The sequence below is a fragment of the Harpia harpyja genome, chromosome 14 (assembly GCF_026419915.1).
Source record: "Harpia harpyja isolate bHarHar1 chromosome 14, bHarHar1 primary haplotype, whole genome shotgun sequence".
NCBI lineage: Eukaryota > Metazoa > Chordata > Aves > Accipitriformes > Accipitridae > Harpia > Harpia harpyja.
This window is the reverse complement of record NC_068953.1, coordinates 27,681,911-27,702,035: the sequence shown is the minus strand read 5'-3', so window position 1 is coordinate 27,702,035 and position 20,125 is coordinate 27,681,911. Positions and strand designations below refer to the sequence as shown.

Genomic DNA, 20,125 nt, shown 5'->3' with positions numbered 1-20,125 from the left:
ACTAGCATGCTAAACATGAACAAATCAGAAAAAATATGAACATTCTAATGTTTGGTTTTTAGGATAAAATACAAAAATCACAGCAGTTTACGTGGCCTGACAAAATCCCGAATATTTAGGTTTTCCTATGCAAGTCAGCCAGAACAATCACAGAAACCCGCTGATGATTAGAAATAATACATGTTACTGTTTGCCATTCCTACATATACTGAAATCAAACTCAAAAGTAACAAAAAAGGGAGGGGCATTTAAAAATTATATCAATTTTCATACTCACTGTGGGCCAGATTTTTGAAGCAAATGCACAAAGAAAAACAAAGGTAAGTGCATAATGAGATTATGCATTATTCCAATGAGATTAAGTTATGTTGTACTTTTTATGTTTTTTTTAATTTTTATATTTTTAATGTTTGAGTCATATCAGGCACACCTTTGCATGTCTGGAAACTATACCACCATTTGAAATCTGGCCCTATGACCTTGTCAACAATTAGTAACTTTATATAGATTAAAATAAACTCCTTATGACTGCACACAGAGTTTAACTTCATTAAGTAAAGATTATATTTCTATATTTAGGTGACAAATTTAGCACTTTCGGGTAAGGCTAATTTGATTAACTGTGTTAGCTTGGCCTGAGCGTAAATAAATGTTTAGTAATCTAAGTGTGGGGTCCTCCCACCGGTGTCCTTTGTGAAAAGCATATGCTTCACAACTGCCTTTAGGAAAAAGCCTCTAGCATTAAATATGGCCAAAGATGAAGCATGACAGTTTTTAAGACAGGAGATGATAAGAAAAAGAAATGAGAAAAGAATGACTCTGATAACCTATAGCTGAACACTCATGTATAGAGTAATCAAGAAGTGGATAGGTTGGACTCGCTAGGCCTCCAGACAAAACTCCTCGCATGAACAGACTCTGCAGCTCTCAAACCGCATGGAGCAGGGTAGAAGATAAATGTGGGGGGAACATCAGTGGCCCCTGACCTTGAACAGATATTATAAATAAAAGGTCCATAATGACTGGAAGGCAGGAAGTAAAGCCAGTGGACTATTAGAAACCACTGAAACACAGTTCATGGCCTGTGAACAATATTCCAGCTGACAACTCCAGGGCTCAGCCATAAACCAGAGGAACACTGCCAATTTAGTTTGCTTATTTCCTTGCACAAGGTCCATCACTCAATTTACATGGGCTGTGTATGGGAGAACTGAGTATCACCTCTTGGGAACTAAACTTACTCCCTTGTCCTGTCTCTCACTTGCCAGTAAATTTCCTAGAGATCTTCCCCTATCATGAAAAATGCTTATGTTGGTTGAAACTCAAATATGGCTTCAGTAAGTTAAAAGCAGAGGAAACTACTCTGCAAGATCTGGGGCTATCCAGGTCCCACTGAAATGAGGAAGATTAAAGCATGTAATAGATGTAATCCGAAATGCTGGTAAAGGAAATGCTGAAAACAGTTATGTCTACATCTTGGATGGATAAACTTTCCATCCCAGCAGCGTTGAAAATGTTCTAAGACTTTCCTTGTGAAGAGAGATAGGTGGGGCCACTTTTTTCTCCCTCCTTTTCTTTCACTTACACACTCCAGAAAGTGTTGCTGAGGTCAGATAAGTTATGTACAGTGGGTCTGCAGCACAGACGTGCCAAGGTATTCAGTCATCATTTGGAAAGCAAAGAATATGTGTGAGGGTGTTCCTTTTTTGTTGTTGTTGTTTTTGTTTTATTTTATTTTTTGTTAAGGGGAAAAAACAATGTTTCTTTATGGAAGCTACATATGGGAGTAATTTTTTAAAAATATTTTAACTGCAGTATCATGTCAGATGTTGTCAGTCAGGATGACCCACAGCAGTTTGAGACTCTCTGAGCTTCTGCATATTATGGAAATATGCAGTACTTTTCCAGGGGTTCAAATCAATTCAAATGAAGATGAAATAGGGTGGGACCTTAAATTCTCACAGAATAGTATAGCGTCATCTCATACTAAGCAAAAAGCTACACATTCAAAAAATCTCTAACCTTTTCTTTAACCAAAGTTTAACTGTGTCCTGATGCCTTTTTTTTTTTTTTTTAAGACAATGAAACTATGCTTTGGAACATGTCAGATTTCATATAATGTTGCATGGAAGAAAGCCGAAGTTAAGAAAAAAACCCAAGCAAACAAAAACCTTTCATGTGAAATAGAGTCTTTAAACATTCTTTTTCTAAAGCATAGTAATGGCTTGTCATACCACTGTATCAATAATGCCATGTTTTGTAACATATAAGATGCATACTTTGCCCAAATAGGTTACTCAGTTAACAGGATTTGAAGAGAGAGAACCATCTCCTTATACTGGTAGACACTATATTTGCAAGTGTGTACTTTGAGATAAACTGTGAGTATGTAGGAAAGTTAAACAAACTGAAACCAAATTCATCCCTGACATAACTCTAATGAAGTCAGTGGAACTACACGAGGTAAGAATTTGGCATAGTGTTCCTCTATGCTAAATTAACCACTTAAATCAAAACACTGGCATTTTTTCATTCAAGCTCTGATTCACGTTAAGGCAACAATAAATACCTTCACACAATGTTCCTCTTATTCTTGAATATCCCTTTTGACATATTGGGTCTGTAAAACAAACAAAAGTGAACTTTTAGAATGCTACAGTCCAAAACTCACCATTAACTTATTGTGCAAAACTGATCATGTGAAATATTATCTAGAGTTTACTGCTATGAGAAGTCTGAGTGCTTAGACAGTATCTCAGTATTTTCTGAAATAATAAAGAGATAAGATGGGGCAACTACATAAACTCTATATAGAGTGTCAGCCATTATCCTCTTTTGCTTCCCATGTGTCTTAGCTAGCTAACCCCAAAGTGGTTGTATGATTCCTGCTTCATTCATATAAATTAATTCATTCAACTTGATCACAGCACATTACAGCCCTATTTACCACACATGGATGAGGAATAATTCTGTTAAGATATACAGGATGAATTAAACTAAAGATTTGAGCAAACTAGCAGCTTTCAGCATATAGATATAACAACCCACACACATTTCTGCATTCATCAGCTCATCCCTGAGTTCCCAGCTCATCCCACAGTTCAGTCTAATCATCAAGTGAATATGCAGAGACTTCAACCCATTTCCTGATCAACCATATAATTCTCTAGGTCATCAGTTAATCTACAGAGTATAATAACAAGGGCTACTCCCTGTCCTCCCTCCATTACCACACCAAAGATCCATTTGTTGCAAACATTTTCTTGGGAGCTCTGGGGAACATGCATCTATTGCTACATCATTAGGACCTCTAGATCACTAATGATGACAAACCATGCTAAAGTTACAGACTGTAGGTGTGGTCCCTTCCCTTCAGAATTTAAACTTGTAAAATGTTTTCTATAAAATCCAGAGTTAGAACCTTCTATAGCTACATGCTACCTCTCAAATATTAAGACTTCTCTTTTTCAGACTGAGTAAGGAATGAGGGCTTGATAATAGAAAAAGTTATTTGTCTAGCCTGTGCCCAAACTTCTATGACAATAATCTGGACCAACCTCAGAATAGAAAAAATCCTAGGTTCCTGAGGAAAATGAACAGCATTACCTCGTTCACATGGTGTACACGGGCTTCCCCAAGCAGCACCTAGTGAGGAACAGCACTGGGACTTCAGAGTTGCTCCATTGATATTTATTTCACATCTTCCATCCACTATGTTCTGCCAACAGGTACCCTTAACAGTTTCTGTACAGAAAAAAACCCCAATGTATTGTCCTGCAGATTGTTTAGCATTATACATTAATATATTTGCAAACACACTTGAATTTAACCATGAAAAAGAATCATCCTTTCATTATGACTTACCACATCAGATCTGAATTTATCCTTCTCTATGCTGGACTATAGCCTGAAATCATCCTAGCACAGAGCCCTTGCAAATCCTAGTTTATGCTTATTGACTTTAACAGGAAATATCTCAACACCATTCAAGATCTGAGTCATTGTATTTATTATGACTCAGATTAGAAGCACATGCAGAAGAACAGGGTAGATGTGAACCCATTCTAGATCTTCCATTAATCCACCAGATCCCCCAGTCTGGATATCTGATCTTCCCATATAGGGAGTGGCAGGAGATAGCTAAGGATCAGACAGAACTATAGTTCCACAGTTTTCCTCACTGACTAGGCAACAGCGATAAATTCCCGTCCTGCCAGAACAGGTAAGGGAAGAAATTATGAGTCCACAGAGTATCTGAGTCACAGCATTGTCTGTGGCTACTCTTGAGCTGGTCTGGACTGTACACAACTTATTCGTGCTCCATCTCAAACAGAAAACTGGCCTTTCCAGAGAGCAGATCTTAACAAGAACATGTCCACCCCTCTTGCAGGAGGAATTAAGTGGGTGAGCATAGTCCTGAAGAAGTAGTCTTAGCATTTCTGTATTTGTTACAAAAAAATTTCCTCTCTCTCTCAAATTTGACATAGAAGCACACCATGCTCCCAAGTACTAGTCACACTTTATGTGCCCACAGTAACAGTGAAAACACTTTCTTAACATTGTTTCTGTAACATTTTCTACCAAATTTATCTACACAAGTTATTTTAAAATATTTTCTAAACTTGGTGTACAATGTTTGTATGTCAGTGGACATTTTTATCCAGAAAACATAAAATCTTCAGAAGAATAAATACCTATGCAGATGGTTCTGGTTGTATCCAAAGTACTTTCAGGAGAACACTCACAAGCGAAAGAGCCTGGTGTGTTTTTGCACACCCCATTAACGCAGGGGTTAGATTCGCATTCATCAATATCTAGAAGAGAAACACACTGCCATTAGTGCCAGGAAGTGTTAACAAAAATACATATGGCCTTTTTCAGCTTAGGGAAAAATGGAAGCAGCTTTCCTCATGACCACTTTTCCTGATACTCTTTTTTTCTATTATGAAACTCTTCACAATAGACTAATGATGCATGTGTCCTAATGACACACTACCACATGTACCAAAACTACGTTGAACTTGGAAGCAGCATCTCATTTTTCAGTGATATCCAGCTATTGCCCTGCTTTGTGTGGATGGACCATGCTGTTTAAATGATCTGATACACATCCTGTCTATGGCTCAAAAATGGTTCAAACTACGAGCTGTCGGGCTCTGTAATCCACACAAGACAACAGATTTGTAAAACTTGGTTCTTCTCAAGTTTTTCTCACCCTTGGCACAGTGTGGGCCCACTGGTAGTAGTCAGTAAGGAGAGTGCTAGTACAGACCTAATACAGGCTATTCCCCGAGGTTACCTAATGCTTTCATTCTGGCCTTGTCTCTCCTCATTCCCCTACTTTCCCATATAATTTCTTTATGTTTTTTTTTAGTTCTACACATTATATCCTCATCAAGATTCAAAGTATTTCTGGCACAATCTGAGAACAACCCAAATGAATAAAACTAGGATGAAATGGAGTGTTGCCAATTACCTTCACATGTCTTTAGGTCAGGAGTGTATACAAATCCTTTCGGACAGGTGCAGGTGAAACTTCCAGGGGTATTTCTGCATTGCCCATTGTCACAAAGCAGCATGTTCAGTGCACATTCATCAATGTCTATAATGAAAATCAAGAACTTTTTAAGAAAGGAAACATTTCTGGAACAGAAGCCAGGGCAGAACTTCCCTCCCAACAGCCATATTTCATTAGATTTTGTGTATGTGGAAAGAAGGAGACAAAGGGGAGAGAGAGAGAGAGAATACTCACACACATGACTTGCACCATTTTTGAAAGACACTGAAAAGATTTCTAGATTCTTTTAGTAGACAACAGGCTTGGAATTTCAAATGGAAATGCCCATTGCAAATAAACTAATACTGAAGATCCCACTTACTGCACCTTCCTTCTTCATGAAAACTATCATCAAACTAATGGAAACAATAATAGTTACATGAATTCAAACCGCACAAATATTACCTAGAGAAAAATTAACATTTTAATTTTGTTATTTAAATAGGGAAAAATAAACGCCCCCACTTTTCTCTGTATATTTTTGTTCACTTTTTCCTGAGCTTTATTCTTTAGCAGGCTGCTTTGCTTTTATAAGAGCTCGTACTTCCTTTCTACACATATTCATAATATGTGACAGCCACACCAAGGTTCAAAATAAAGCTGGGAATCACACTTTCATCTTGCCTATATTGTGGAATAGGTCTATGCAGTCTCTGATTCTATGGACAGCAGCCCCCACAGTCATGAAAGAAACGAGGAGAGGATTGGTTTGGAAAGGTTTGCTGGTCATCCTGGTCTTTAAATCACCATTTTTTCCAAGCTGGCTCTGAACTCTCTTAGACGTTATGGTTAACAAGGCCAATGCAAGTCTACACTTGCTTCAGAGGTGAAAAATTTAAATAGAAATGCTAGTGCTTAATTTCAAGAGCCCTTAGGAAATCTTTGGAAGAGCTGTGGTCATTAGAGAGAAGTTGCAAGAAGGTGGCAATGGGCCATAACTGGCAGGTGAAGACCAGGAGAGACCTCGAGAGCAGACAGGAACAACTGGCTAAGTCAGAGAGGCCTCAGAAAGTGTTGAGAGAAGTTGGAAAGACTCAGAGGGTCAGTGCAGCAGCTGGGAACAGCAAAAGTGCTAGGAAAAGCAGGGAGATTTGTAGAATAAAACAGACTGTGTGGGAAGCTTCACAGGAGTTCAGAAAAATTGAGAGAGGGCCAGGTGGAACATTATGGAAGAATGGGAAACAGCTGTGATGGAGCATGGATGTGGGCTGCAACAGGGTGGGCTGGGGAGCAGCTGGAAAGCTCACAGATGGATAGGGAGAAAAGAAGGGATGCCATAAGCTACAGGCAGACACTGAAATGGGACATGGATAATTAAAGGCAAAGAAGCAAATGGGAAAATGGGATGAATTACAGCATGACTTTTATCAAAGATAGATCAATTCCTATTTTTTTAAAAATAAGATAGTGGATAGTTTAGACTGGGATAACACAGATGACTTAAGCTATTTAGGTTTAAGTAGAGAATACAGAACCCAAATAAAATTATTATGTAAGCTGGAGATAACAGGAAGGAATTTAAGAACTTTAAGGTGGTTCCAGAGTTGGCTGAAGGACAGATTACAGTAGGGTATATTAAAAAGGGGAGTAATCACAATGGAGAGAGGATATTAGCAATGCCTTTCAGGGATCAGTCTTGGGACTGGTCCTATAAAATATTCATTGCAATGCAGAAATAAAAAATGAACGGGATCAAAAACTGTGGACAACACTAAACTGGAAGTTATTACCAGTACAGAGAATCATGCAAGACTAAATTAATCTTGACAATGTGAATGAGAGAAATAAGATGAAATATAATCACCAATGACCAAACCCGTGCAATTAGGGACCAATAACAATAATATGCTATAAACCAGAACTCATCAGCTGAAGGCTATCGAGAAGAGAAAGCTCTGGATGTAACTCCCAATTAGAGGTTGACTTTGACTGCAAAGTATAACATGTATTTGAGAAAAGACGAATGCACTCTATAAACAGTTTAGGCAGGATATTCCTAGGGGCAATGGAGAACTGCTGGCACCACTATACAAGGCACTGGTCAGACCTCATCAGAACACTGTATACTGGTCAGATCAGTTGTGTTCAAGAGAAGACTGCAGCCTCTGCTTTTATGAAAAGACTGAAAGTGTGGATTTGGATAGTTTAGCCAACAGAGTTTGAGAAAGGATGTGATGATTCTTCATAAATACTTTGTGGATAAGTGCTGACATGGTGTTAAGTCAAAGGATAATATTAGTACAACATCAACTGGTAATAAAATGGTCACAATTAAATTTTAACAGGAAACCAGAAGAAATTTCTAATTAGTTGTGCAAAGGAGGTCTGGAACAATGCACCAGTGCAGAAGTGGAAGAAAGGAATCTAAAGGGGTTTAAGTTATGGGCTTCTGATGGGACCGTGTAATGGAACAAGACAATTGCCAGAATTAAAATTTGTAACAGGAGTCTGCAGGCATCTGATGGGTTTTTTTACATCCCAGATAGTTTGAGAAGAGACTGGACTGCTACTTATTTGAATTTTTTTTATCCCATGCCACAGTGCTTCCACTGGTCACCTCTAAGGAGCAAGATTTCACCTTTTCTGTGATGAAAAATCTGGCTTTAGATTTTTTTTCACTTGTACAGCACAGGAAATCAGCCCTAGCTAGGGACACCATGCCATCAGATTCTGCTGGTGCTTCCAATGACAATAAATTTTCCTGTGTCTGGCCAGTACACTTAACACAGTTAAACCAGTAGCCCTGTCTGAAAGTTGAAAGGGAATTTTCTCCAAAGTCAGAGTTGGGAGAAACCATGTAAGTCTTCTGTAGCATATGGGATGGCTATGTTCTTATGATCAGTTGGGAGTTTTGCTTAAATTCCCTGCTCTTGGAGGCACCTAGCACATTGGTGATCCTAGATCCCTCCTGTGGTGTACTGTAATTGCAGGATCTGGCTTCTTTTGAGAAACATTGGTACTGGAGAGTGCATGTTCAGTGGACTTAACTGAACTGAATGTTTATTGCCTGGTTGCCAGTGATTTGAGTCACTGACAACAATGGTCCCTTACAGCCCCACTGAGCATTGCAAAGCACTGAAATTAAAACAAGAATTCAGCAGAAACATCCAGAAATATCAGAATTGCAACTAATGGATCTGATGAAACACTGAAAAAAAATGTGAAAGAGGATAAACAAGCATCAAACTTCAAAATGAAAATCGGGACATTTCATACCAATGCAGTTTTTCCCAGTTGAATCCACTTCATATCCAGGGTTACAAATACATTTGTATGTTCCATGCAGATTCTCACACCTTCCATTTGGACAGAGATCAGTATCCAGTAAGCACTCGTTAATATCTACACACAAGGTAAAAAAACAAAACCAAAAAGCAGAGTCAGTTGTTGAGGGGTTGTGGGGGTTAATTCTCCAAACTAGAAAAAGATATATTTTTTATATCACTATCATTGGCTGCTCCATATTTATAATCATGTAGTTCTGATTAGGGAATCCACACCTAAGTATTCACACTCAAGAGAAAAAAGCATCCTTTTCACACTGATTTAAGGCCATTTCTAGCCCATAGACATTTAAGAGACTTGCAACTGTAGATAAGAACTGGGATATTAAACTGGGGTCTTACATTTAGAGGCACGTGTATTAATACCCCCTGTATCTCCTGATTCATAGCATTTCCAGATGGCATCAATCTCCAAAGCACAAATATCCCTCCTTTCTGAATGCCTTCCCCTCTCTACTGCCAGCAAATATACCAGTGAGCGTTGGCTGACTTAGAGTTTGCAGTTTCACAGTTCTACGACTACAAAGCTTTTATTGTAATCATTCACTCCTTCTCTGTAATTAACCAAACTCTGTCAGCCTGGCCTTTTTGACAGATGAAAACACATGAGGAAGCTCAGTGTTCGACATGGCTTTATTCTTCAGGATGATTTAAGTTGAAATGTGCAAATGACTTACATATATGATTTCTAAGTCAAATAGATAATAACACTTGTCACAAATTTGCCATTATTTTATAACAGCACCCACGTACATTCCACAGCATAAAACAGACAGGGTGCACTGGTGAAATTGCGTGCTCCACTCATTTAATCCTAAATTATTCTTATGTGTTGCAAACAGCCATTTGAATAAGCCTTCCTCCCATTCTTTCCTGCCATCATCCCCACCAGCATATCTAACAAATCAAGGTTATCAAGGTAACGCTTTTAGCCAGAACTGCTATAGTTTGAATTACATTAGGTGATCTTACCATTTCCTCCTGCAGTCATGCCAGTTCCACTGCTGCACAGAGCCTGATATTCAGCTGGAAAAAAATTAAAATACTTACTGGAATATTCTTTCTTAGCTCATTGCTTTCAGCATCATCATTTGCAATATGCCAAGTAATTGTTTGAATGAAATAATATGCCTTTCAATTATTCTAAAAACATTAACAGCCTCAGTGCTCTGAACCTGTAAAACATTTTAGCAGATTCAGGGTCTGCATCTGCTCATGGAGACGGATGAGTAAAAACTTCACATGGTGAACTGAGGCATTTAGGAACAGACATAAAATTCATGCTGGCCCTCCTACACAAATGAACCATAACATATTCACAGCAAGATTCTCCAGAACTCATATGTCCAAGCCCTTGCTCAAGGTGCACATCCAAAGTGACGAGGAAACAGAAAAAGTTTCCTATAAATCTAGCCCATATTTAACTCCATTTAGCAGGAGTGTCTTCAGGAGTCCATAGCAGATCAAGGATCTCTTATCCTTAAAAAAATAATAAAACATGTATCAAAGTCCCTCAAATGTCTCAATTACTGCTCAGTTCAAGTTCTTCTTTTGAGTTCAGAACAATTAACAGAATAAACTGACAGCCAGATCAGCATTAATTGTTGCCATATAGGTCAGCATTTTCCAATACATTTGCACTTTAATAACAGCCCAAATAATTACACTGCTAAAATTAATAAATATTAAAAATATTTATGGAATTAGCTGTCTTCTCTTTAAGGAAAATCACAGGCAACACATCTCCCAATATTATCATAACCAGATTATGCAGATTAATATGTAACCCTGCTTGAATCAAATAATTACTGCCACTGTATGTGAAAGCAGACCGGCTCTGGACATGCATCAGCAAAACTTTCAGTCTAGAACGGCAGGAACTTCTGCAAAGAGCTTCTGAGGAGTCTCTCCGATACAATGCTCTTCTCTAAGAATTCTTCTCCTTCCCTCCCCCACTGAAAGCCCAAAGAAATGCTACATTTCACCCTATATGAGACGGCACTTTTTTAACTATTGAAGGGGTGGTCAAAATAACACAGGAAAAATAGCTTCCACGTACTTAAATGTTCTGCTAAAGTAACTGAAATACAAACCAGAAGTCAATGATACAGAGTCCAACATTTACAAAAGATTTCAACTCTACTGTACAATAAGAAGGGCTCACTGATATCAGCAGAGGCTGCTGGAAAGGCTCCTTCCTATTCTGCTAACATTTCCTTGGTGTTTTGCTATTCTAAACAACAGAGCATGTTATAAAATGGTGGTCAGCAACTTCCAGCTGAAGAGCTCACATCAGCTCAACCAGCTTCATTTGTTCCAACTGATTTTGTCTCCCTAATGCTTTTCACAAAGCTATCAGTTAAAACCAAGACTTAAAAAATAAATCTAAAATTATTTTTGCCTACAAAGCAGATACCATGTTAGCATGAGATGCTTTTGAACTACATATCAAATGGCATATTTTGTTTATATGCAACAACAAATTTGCTGAGTGAAAAGAATCACTCAGCAAAGTTGGGCTTCAAACTTGCTCCCTGCAGTCAGTCGCCTCCATGAAACCAGGGTCTCTATTTACTGGCTTCATGACAAGGACCATGTCAGCATAGTCGTCTTGGAAGAAGTGCTTTCCTAAAAGCAGATTCTGCCCATGAGAATGATTAGGATTGCTTTCTTGCCAGAAAGAAGTTATGTTCCAGAAAACTTTGCTTGGTGGGGATTTTGGTGAGAGACTCAAGTATTCTCAATCACTTAATTGAACATTTGGTTTTGCATTGACTATCCAAAAGGTAGTTACTGGACAAACAATTTCAGATCACTTGAAGGATATAGAATTCAGGCAGCAAACATCTGACTGACAGGCGTACATAAGAATTTGAATATATGAATTATTCGAGATGTTTCCATGAGTAACTTGAGTTCAAAATTAAATTTTTTGTTACCCACATCTATCAAAATAGAGTTTGTTGTTTGAAAATCTGTTTCAACGCATGTAACGACTCTGGACCCAGATACTGGCATTTACTGTTGCCTCAGAAAATTATCTCCTGTACTCTACCAACATGCAAAATAGCAGATTGCTCAAAATATGTAACATGTTATACGACAATTTAACTCTCCTGATTTAGGGTGCAATGTTAAAACAAAACTGTATTTTACGTTTCTAAAAATAGTTTATCAACGTAAAACTGAGATTAGAGTATGTGCCAGTAAATATGCCATACCTGAATTTTGTGCTGGGCAGGGCTGACAAGGCTCCCCAAAGGCATAGTCAGTGCTGGCACAACAGCACTCCGATTTTGTAACTGCACCGGTTAATGGTCTCACACATTGTCCTCTCTTGTAGCCACCATAGCATGTACTTCGCATATGTGTATCTGAGGAAAGAAATCTCTCTTAATCCTGCCATAGCCAACTATACTGCCATAAGTATTAAATGTAGCTCGGGTGTCATAAACACTGTAAAAGAGCTGTCAAAACAAAACATCTTTCACCATTTCCCTATGCTTTTCACCCACCTATACCCTCACTCTACTCAGGACAGGAAATTCGTCTTCCTCATGCTCTTAAGAGTTCAGACGTACAAACTAGTTACTGCATTTAATGACTTAACATGCATTAGTGAACTACTAGGGAAACAATCAATACTTAACCTTGAACTAGCAAGAAGCCACGGGGAAAAGAGACAAAGTCTCTGCCATGTGACAGGGACATTACTCACTTGTAACTTGATGGGCCCAGTGGCAGGATCTCAGAGGTAGAACCAAGTATACCTCAAAACTCCCGAAAAAACACAGTACTGTGTACTTTATTCTCAGAGTTTGATTTTAACAAGAAGTATTTTCTCTCCCCCTCCCAATCTTGTTAGTTGTCTCTGATTCATCAAAGCTAAAATCAGCACTGGTGCAACACCTTGAATTAAGCCCACTAAGGCCACACTAAAGCTTTTGTTTTCATTTTATACCTGAAGAAAGGTGGAATGAGAGAAAAAGAAAAATTTGCATAAGGAAAAGATCGCAAATTATGCTGCCATTAAAAAAAAAAAAAAAATCTTTCTTTGCTCGTAAAAAACAAAGAAGTCAGTAATGCTATTCCAGTGCACAAGATTTAAAATGTTTATCTTTTCAGGTCCAGGGGTGGCATTCCTCACTTTTTAAAAACTGGCCCATAATGGCTGTCAGACACATTAGAATTTTCAAATCAAAAACTTCAAGCATCTTTCACTTGTAGAGATAGTGGAAAAATTGATATGTCCCACTTTACAAAGAAGTGAAAGAGTAATTAAATCCTTAAGCTTAGTGACAAATGAAGAACTTTACATTGACAGAAACGGGGCAAATTCTCACCTACTCAAAACTGATACTGCACTACTCGCCTCCAACAGCGCTATGCTGTATAGTCTACCTGACCTTGTGATTTGGCCCACACATTTTTTCTCTTTAAATGCAAAGGAAAAGAAAAAAAGAGCAAAATGGGCTATTACAGTAAATACCCGAGCTATTAGTATCCACTATAACTACCACCCACCAATCCATGAAAAAATGGTTCATTCTACATTCAAACTTGATCTGTCCATCAGTCTAGCATTAATGCCTTAACATTGGTTAATTGTGACTTGCCACACATTAAACTTGTCTTACCAACACACACACGTCCATCCAGTCCTACTGCAAGGCCAGGGAAGCATTCACATCTGAAAGAGCCATCAGTGTTCACACAGCGTCCGTTCATGCATATTCCAGCTGTCTCACACTCATCGATGTCTGTTGGAGAACAGAATGAGCTTTATTAGAAATTAAATTACATAGTGTTCAATGCCTGGCTGAAACTTGCATTTGTGCAGCTTATTTTCAATGTATCCTATAAAAAAATATCAAGTGTAAATGGAAACTAGTTCAAGTAAAGGTTTTATTAGGAATAATGATAAATTCATTCTGTGAAATGGAAGAAGAAAATGCAAAATTCAGGAGAAATAAACAGAACAAAACAATCTCGCGCTCTCCTTGGAGAGCAAAAAGGGACTACATTTTCCTAACTTGTTCCCAAGAAGTACGTATTCCGATTTAAGGGTCATTCAGGCAAAAACATAATCGGAGGAAGGAGGAAACTGTGACTGCTAAGACAAAGGACGTCTGTAGCGTGTAACAGGGCATTCCCTTGCTGTGTTAACAGTTAGTTCATGCTGTAAGATATCAGTCCAGATAGCAAATGGAATCTTTCACCCCCGCTACGAGGTGCCTTCACAGGACCACCAAAGAATTTCCCTTCCTCCTGCTCCAGGTTCAGTTTTTGGAAGCATGTCTGAATCTCCACAGTCAGACCCTGCCACACACGTAGTGTCTCTCTGGTGATCTGCATGACAATTGGCTTTTCCTATCAGATGCTCATTACGGCCCATTTTATAAACTTTCAATGGACAGACTGCACTTCAGTCTTGAAAGGAATTTGTTAATGATTTGAGCCCTAAGCAACTGCTGTGCACAAGTTACCATCTTTGCCCAACAATAGTACATTGAACAATAAGGCCCTTAGCAATGAAATACAAGAAGGAAGCCCTATAATATTAGACTACTACAAAGGGATGTTAAATTAGCAAAAAAATTATATAGGCTGCATATCCTGTTAATAGTAAGATCATTCTCTAGACACAGAGACCATGCCATTATTTTATAAGTGATTAAGAAAAGGAGTGTTTAAAATATTGTTTGGAAGTATGTATAACCTTTATAAAATAATCACTTCATAACAACTCTCCATAATATATACAAGAGACAGTGTGTGTGACAATTTCCTTTTTTCTGACCTTAAAAGGGCAAATTGAGAGTGAAACACCTCTGTGTTTTACTTAGCTTGTGTTGTTTGGCATAAAACATGGCTTGTATGATCCAAGATTCCTTTTTCAAACTGCATTTTAAAATAGAAGTTATATTTAAAGTACATGGGCTCAATTCATTTCTGCTTCATCCTGCAAACTTTTGTTCTGTTTCAGACAAATCTTAAATGCTTTTCCCACTTTAAATTTAGTCCTTACTCAGTGTAAGTAAAAACAGTTGGGACTTCAAAATGCGCCCATACTATTTAACAGTGTAGATAGTTATTTTGTTAGACAACACTGAACTCCTTTGACAGATAAAAGTTCTCCTAAAAGAAAAAAAAAAAAAAGAAAAAAATTAACTTTCTTTTTTTAAGGTTACTTACAGAAACAGAAATGCAGTTACTTTTTTTCCTTTTCCTGTAGTTCATTTTTAAAAAAGATTTTGTAAGCTAGTAAGGGGTGAAACGTGCAATCCATTTTCTTTTGCACCAATTTACAAATGTGTTGAAAATACTGTTATAGATGTTTTACGGAAAGGTGAAGTGGGTCACTTAGAATTGTGCAGATCAGCTGAAAACCTGGCTCCAGTAAAGATAGGGTAAAAAGCCTTTGCTTTTAGCACGGCTGAGATTCCACCCAGCAAATCAACTGCATACGCAGGCATAAAGTCCAAATTTCTAACCTCGACAAGGCTCCGCTGCCTTCTGTGGTAAAAGTCGCCATCTGGACAACTTCAAAAATACTCGCTTTTCTGACTTTTGCCAGAATACCTCAACCTGGTTCTGGAAAACCAACTAATGGACTCATTCTCCATGTCCAATGAGTTTTTGCCTTTTCTGCTTAGCTTGCTCAGTAGTGCCAGCTGGGCACACTAAGTCCTCTAATTTTAACCAGGAAAAATTTACTCAGACTACTAAACTGTCACTTTCAGTTGCCTTGCAATAGCTTTCAATTTGGGGAATTTCTGTTTGGTCTAAAGACAAAACAATGTACAGAACAGAAATAATGCTTTAAATGTCTGCTTGCCTGATGTAAGTATTTCTGAAAAATCATCAGCAAATCATCAGCGAAAGAAGCTAATGGTGAATAAGTTTACTATGTCTTGTATTACAGGGAATACACAAGACTATGGTGTAACATTCTTTTTTGGCATGTTACTTCATAAAGCCCGAGTGGAATTTTTTACCAGACAGCCAAGCACATGCCCTGTACTTATACTTAAATTCCAGTTTTATGGAACTAAGTGTCAATTACAGTATCCCCAATTTTGGGTTAGAAATTCTTCTTACTAGTTCAAAATTCAGCTTAGAGTGCATCAAATGAGATGTTTATAGGAGCAATGTGTTGCACAATGCAATTCTTATAATCCTTTGCTGATCCCCTAAAGAGTTTGGCATAAACACATGTTCAATTCCATATTAAAATTGCTCAGGCAGGTAGCCAATTTGCTGCAGAAATGTCATTTTGTGCATACACAAATTCCCAATATGCATGAGCACTGACTGCATGTGCAAGCATGAGGTTAGAGTTTAAGCTTGTGTAAGATCTTAATGCATTCACTTCACAAACAAATTCAGGATATGCAGTGGGAACAATGAGTGTTTCAAAGGCTAACCATTCTGTAGGACAGAAGTTATTTACTCTGTACATGTGGTGTGTACAGAAAGGACTCAATAAGGATAAGCATTGAAATGTACAGGAAAAGACATTATTAAAGATCACTCTTTTAAACTTTTAATAACATGACTGGAGACATTTACCAGAGAGTTGTGCTCTCTGTAGCCACTACATTCCTGGGAATTATTTCATAATACTTTGGGCAAGTGGAAGAAAGGAGACAAATATGAAGTTGGGAAAAAGTGTAATTTGGGTGTCAAGGTCTCAAAATCTGGTTTGATTTTGACCCAATAGCAATTTTAACACATAATGAATGTTTCCATGCTCATTCATAGAGAACAAGGCTTACTGTAAGTGTTGAAAAGCAGTGGGAGAAATCCTTCATATTACTATAAGATCTGTTCCAACTTTCAGTAGGATCAGTTGAGTTGCCTGCAATTTTGGATAATTTTCAAATATTCTTCCTTTGATGCACAGAAGTAACATTTCTCTAGGGCCAGAAACCCCTTTTTGGCTGTATCCATACTCCTGTTTAGCCAGGAGGCATGTAACAGAGGCTGTGAAGTTGAGTATCATTGGTTTTTAAGTAGTCTGAAGCAATTTACATACCATCTTCTTGGATGGCATTTCAGTGCACAGACTGATGTTAAAAAAAAAAAAAAAAAGGAAGAAAGGAAGAAAGGAAGAAAGGAAGAAAGGAAGAAAGGAAGAAAGGAAGAAAGGAAGAAAGGAAGAAAGGAAGAAAGGAAGAAAGGAAGAAAGGAAGAAAGGAAGAAAGGAAGAAAGGAAGAAAGGAAGAAAGGAAGAAAGGAAGAAAGGAAGAAAGGAAGAAAGGAAGAAAGGAAGAAAGGAAGAAAGGAAGAAAGGAAGAAAGGAAGAAAGGAAGAAAGGAAGAAAGGAAGAAAGGAAGAAAGGAAGAAAGGAAGAAAGGAAGAAAGGAAGAAAGGAAGAAAGGAAGAAAGAAAATACCAAAAGATGCTCAAGGCAAAAATCAAGACAAGCATTTGGGCTGAGCTTGCATCAGTGAGTCACATCCCTGCTAACAACACAGAGAGCAGCCAGTGGTCTTTGGGAACACGACTGGCTGATGTGCCAAGGCCTGATGGGCATTGAGTTCTTCCCTGCCAAGTCAGAGACCAAGTCCTGCTGCCATCCTACACAAAAACCAGCTGGAAAATTAGCTTTAGCAAAGCACTGACATACACCTACCACTCAGAAAACAGGTAAGAATGGAAATAAAGCTGATTGCTCTAAGTGTGTGAAGGCTGCAGCCAACACAGCCAGTAGCTGTAAAGCTAAGGAGACACTTGTATGGATCGGCGCATTTGTTCATTTGAGAAACTAAAGAACAATTCATTCTCCCAATCAAAACAACCCTATTACAAAGCAAGAATGGGGGTCATCTCTCATTAGAAATACATGATTCCCACACCTGAAGGCTGGGTAGCACTGTCCTGCATACCCAGTGCAAAAGTTATCAAATGCAAGAGAAGTTCCGGATGTTTTACCAGATTTATTGGCCTGGTTTGGATCTAAAGTCTAAGTCTAGACACCACGCAGTTCAGATCCAAGACTGCTACAGTGTTCAAGAAGCAACAGGATCCAAATTATTTCACCTTTCCTGTCACTAACTCTCAAACCCAAATTATTTATTCAAACATTTATTTTTGTTATTGGTCCACAACATGATGCTGCTGTGTAATCTAGTGTGACCTTTTTTTAAATTTGCCAAAGTGTAAGCAAGCACTTTTTCTGCCTTGATTCCAAGAGTTAAAAGATTTAAAATTTTTCAAAAGAAAATCTGTAAGTAACTTGGCCCAGCACTTGTTTATTCCTTATTCCGACTTCTGCTTTGTGCCTGTAAAACTTGCTGAAACATGAAGATTTCTACACACAAAACTTCCAGTTCCTGACAGGACTGAACAGAAACTCTGATGACATAACTAGCAACCAGAACTCTGCAGTGTCTCCCACAGGGGGTATTGCTGAGCTAGTGCAGCAAATGGAAAAGACAATCTTGCTGTGGTGCTCACGTCTGCATCTTGGTCACATGGGGTGCTGGGCAATCCTCAGAGATGCTGAATTGACTAGGAACACCCAGGCAGGAATGGGAGAGAAATCCAAAGAAGGCAATGAGCCAGGATGTTTGGGTGGCCAAGGGCAGAAAACTTTAAAAGGCCAAACAAAAAGTGAGATATACTAGAGCCAAACTGCAGAACACCTCATAGGCAAAAAAACCTGGAGTTTAACTAGGTCAGATCACAGAGTCCTTGATCAAAAAATATTTTCAACTCACTGGTTAGGGTGGCTGCTCATCACTGTGGAGAAGACTGAGTACTGTCTTGCACAGTGACAAATCATTCTAGCTGATTAAAAAAGTGTATCTGACAAGAACTCTGCCCAGTATTTCTTGTCCCCAAGGATCACTGTAAAGAAATAAGGCAATTCTTGAAGCTACTAGAGGCACATAACTCACAAGCTTTGGGAACCTGTAATTTAGTGTGCTCACCTCTGCAATAGCGTCCATCAGATGCTAACTGGAACCCTGGTTTACAAATGCATTTAAAACTGCCATCTTCATTGATGCACATCCCATTGAGGCACATGTTCCTTATGCTGCATTCATCCATATCTGAAAAGGTACATAATAGATATAATGCTCATAATGTTTAAGTAAAAGAACTCTTACTACTTATATCCAAAAGATAAACCTTAACTTCTTTCTTAGTTGTCAGAGGTATATGATAATCAGAAACATATGATGGGACATACTGCATCGTCCTAGAGGATGTGTCAAAGCAATGACTTCGTTTTTTCATAATGAATCATTAACATATAAAGGTAGGCATCCAAAAAGAGCAAAGAGAATGAAAACCAGATGAGAATTGGACAGCTTAAGAACTGCCAGTTGGTAAAGACTGTAAAAAAGTGAGGAAGTTATGTAATTGAAGAGGGTTTGCAGTCCTGATGTACATAGAAGCTAGGTTAGAAACAGCCTCCTATTTGGAATGGTAAACACAACTTTATGTTACTAAGAACACCTGAAAGGGGAGGAGCGGGCATTTGTGTTTGGAGTGAAAACTTTTGTAACCTCCATTGGATGAGTCTAAGGTTTATAATGTGGGAGAATTCCCAGCACTGTGCTCAAGAATGCATTCTGTGGGCACTTTCACCATCAACTTCGTTTTAAAATAAAACCTACCCCTTCCCTGGATTCAGCATGACAGATCACACAGGAGGGAACTTACTAATCACAGCTTCATACTAGCATTATTCACCCTCTGACCTAATGGCATAGCATGAATGATTCCAAAAGGAAAAGGTGGAGGTCCCAGACACTGCTATTCTGAATGCTGCACAGTTACTTACACAACGACAAAAACCACTAGGCAAGTACAGAGAAGTCTGTGCTTGATTTGAGTAAGCTTTTATATCCTCTTAGTCTTTATTTCATCCTGGCACAAATGAAATCAGTTTTGGACATTACATCAAAAAAAAATAGCACTATTTACCAGTTTCACCTGAAGGACTATACACAGTTACATTAAGGTATGGCACAATGCCATGGTCTTTACTGATTAGTGTGTGTGCACATGTATTCCTAAGAACAAAACTCAATGCATTACAATGCCAGAGATGAAACTGTTTCATAAGTGGATGCAACAGACATTCTGGCAACATATGCAATGGAATTAAAAATGTTTTACCAGACTGCCGATGTCCTGGTTCTTATTACTATTAGCACATGGTATTTGGTGGGAAAGGAAGAAATCAGAATTGAGTTTTTTTCCAAAATACGTTAATTTCCAAATATATTTGGTCAATATAGTTCCATAATAAGATATTTAAAAAGCA

General features: G+C 38.2%; 1 protein-coding gene across 1 annotated transcript in view; it reads right to left on the bottom strand.

Moving 5' to 3' along the window:
- FBN1 (fibrillin 1) overlaps positions 1 to 20,125 on the bottom strand; it is a 159,931-nt gene that overhangs the window by 60,883 nt on the left and 78,923 nt on the right. Inside the window, 9 exon segments of the mRNA XM_052809134.1 lie at positions 2,570 to 2,620; positions 3,607 to 3,744; positions 4,695 to 4,814; positions 5,477 to 5,602; positions 8,774 to 8,899; positions 9,814 to 9,867; positions 12,063 to 12,215; positions 13,479 to 13,601; positions 18,780 to 18,902. Of these exon segments, the coding sequence (XP_052665094.1) occupies positions 2,570 to 2,620; positions 3,607 to 3,744; positions 4,695 to 4,814; positions 5,477 to 5,602; positions 8,774 to 8,899; positions 9,814 to 9,867; positions 12,063 to 12,215; positions 13,479 to 13,601; positions 18,780 to 18,902 (1,014 nt within the window).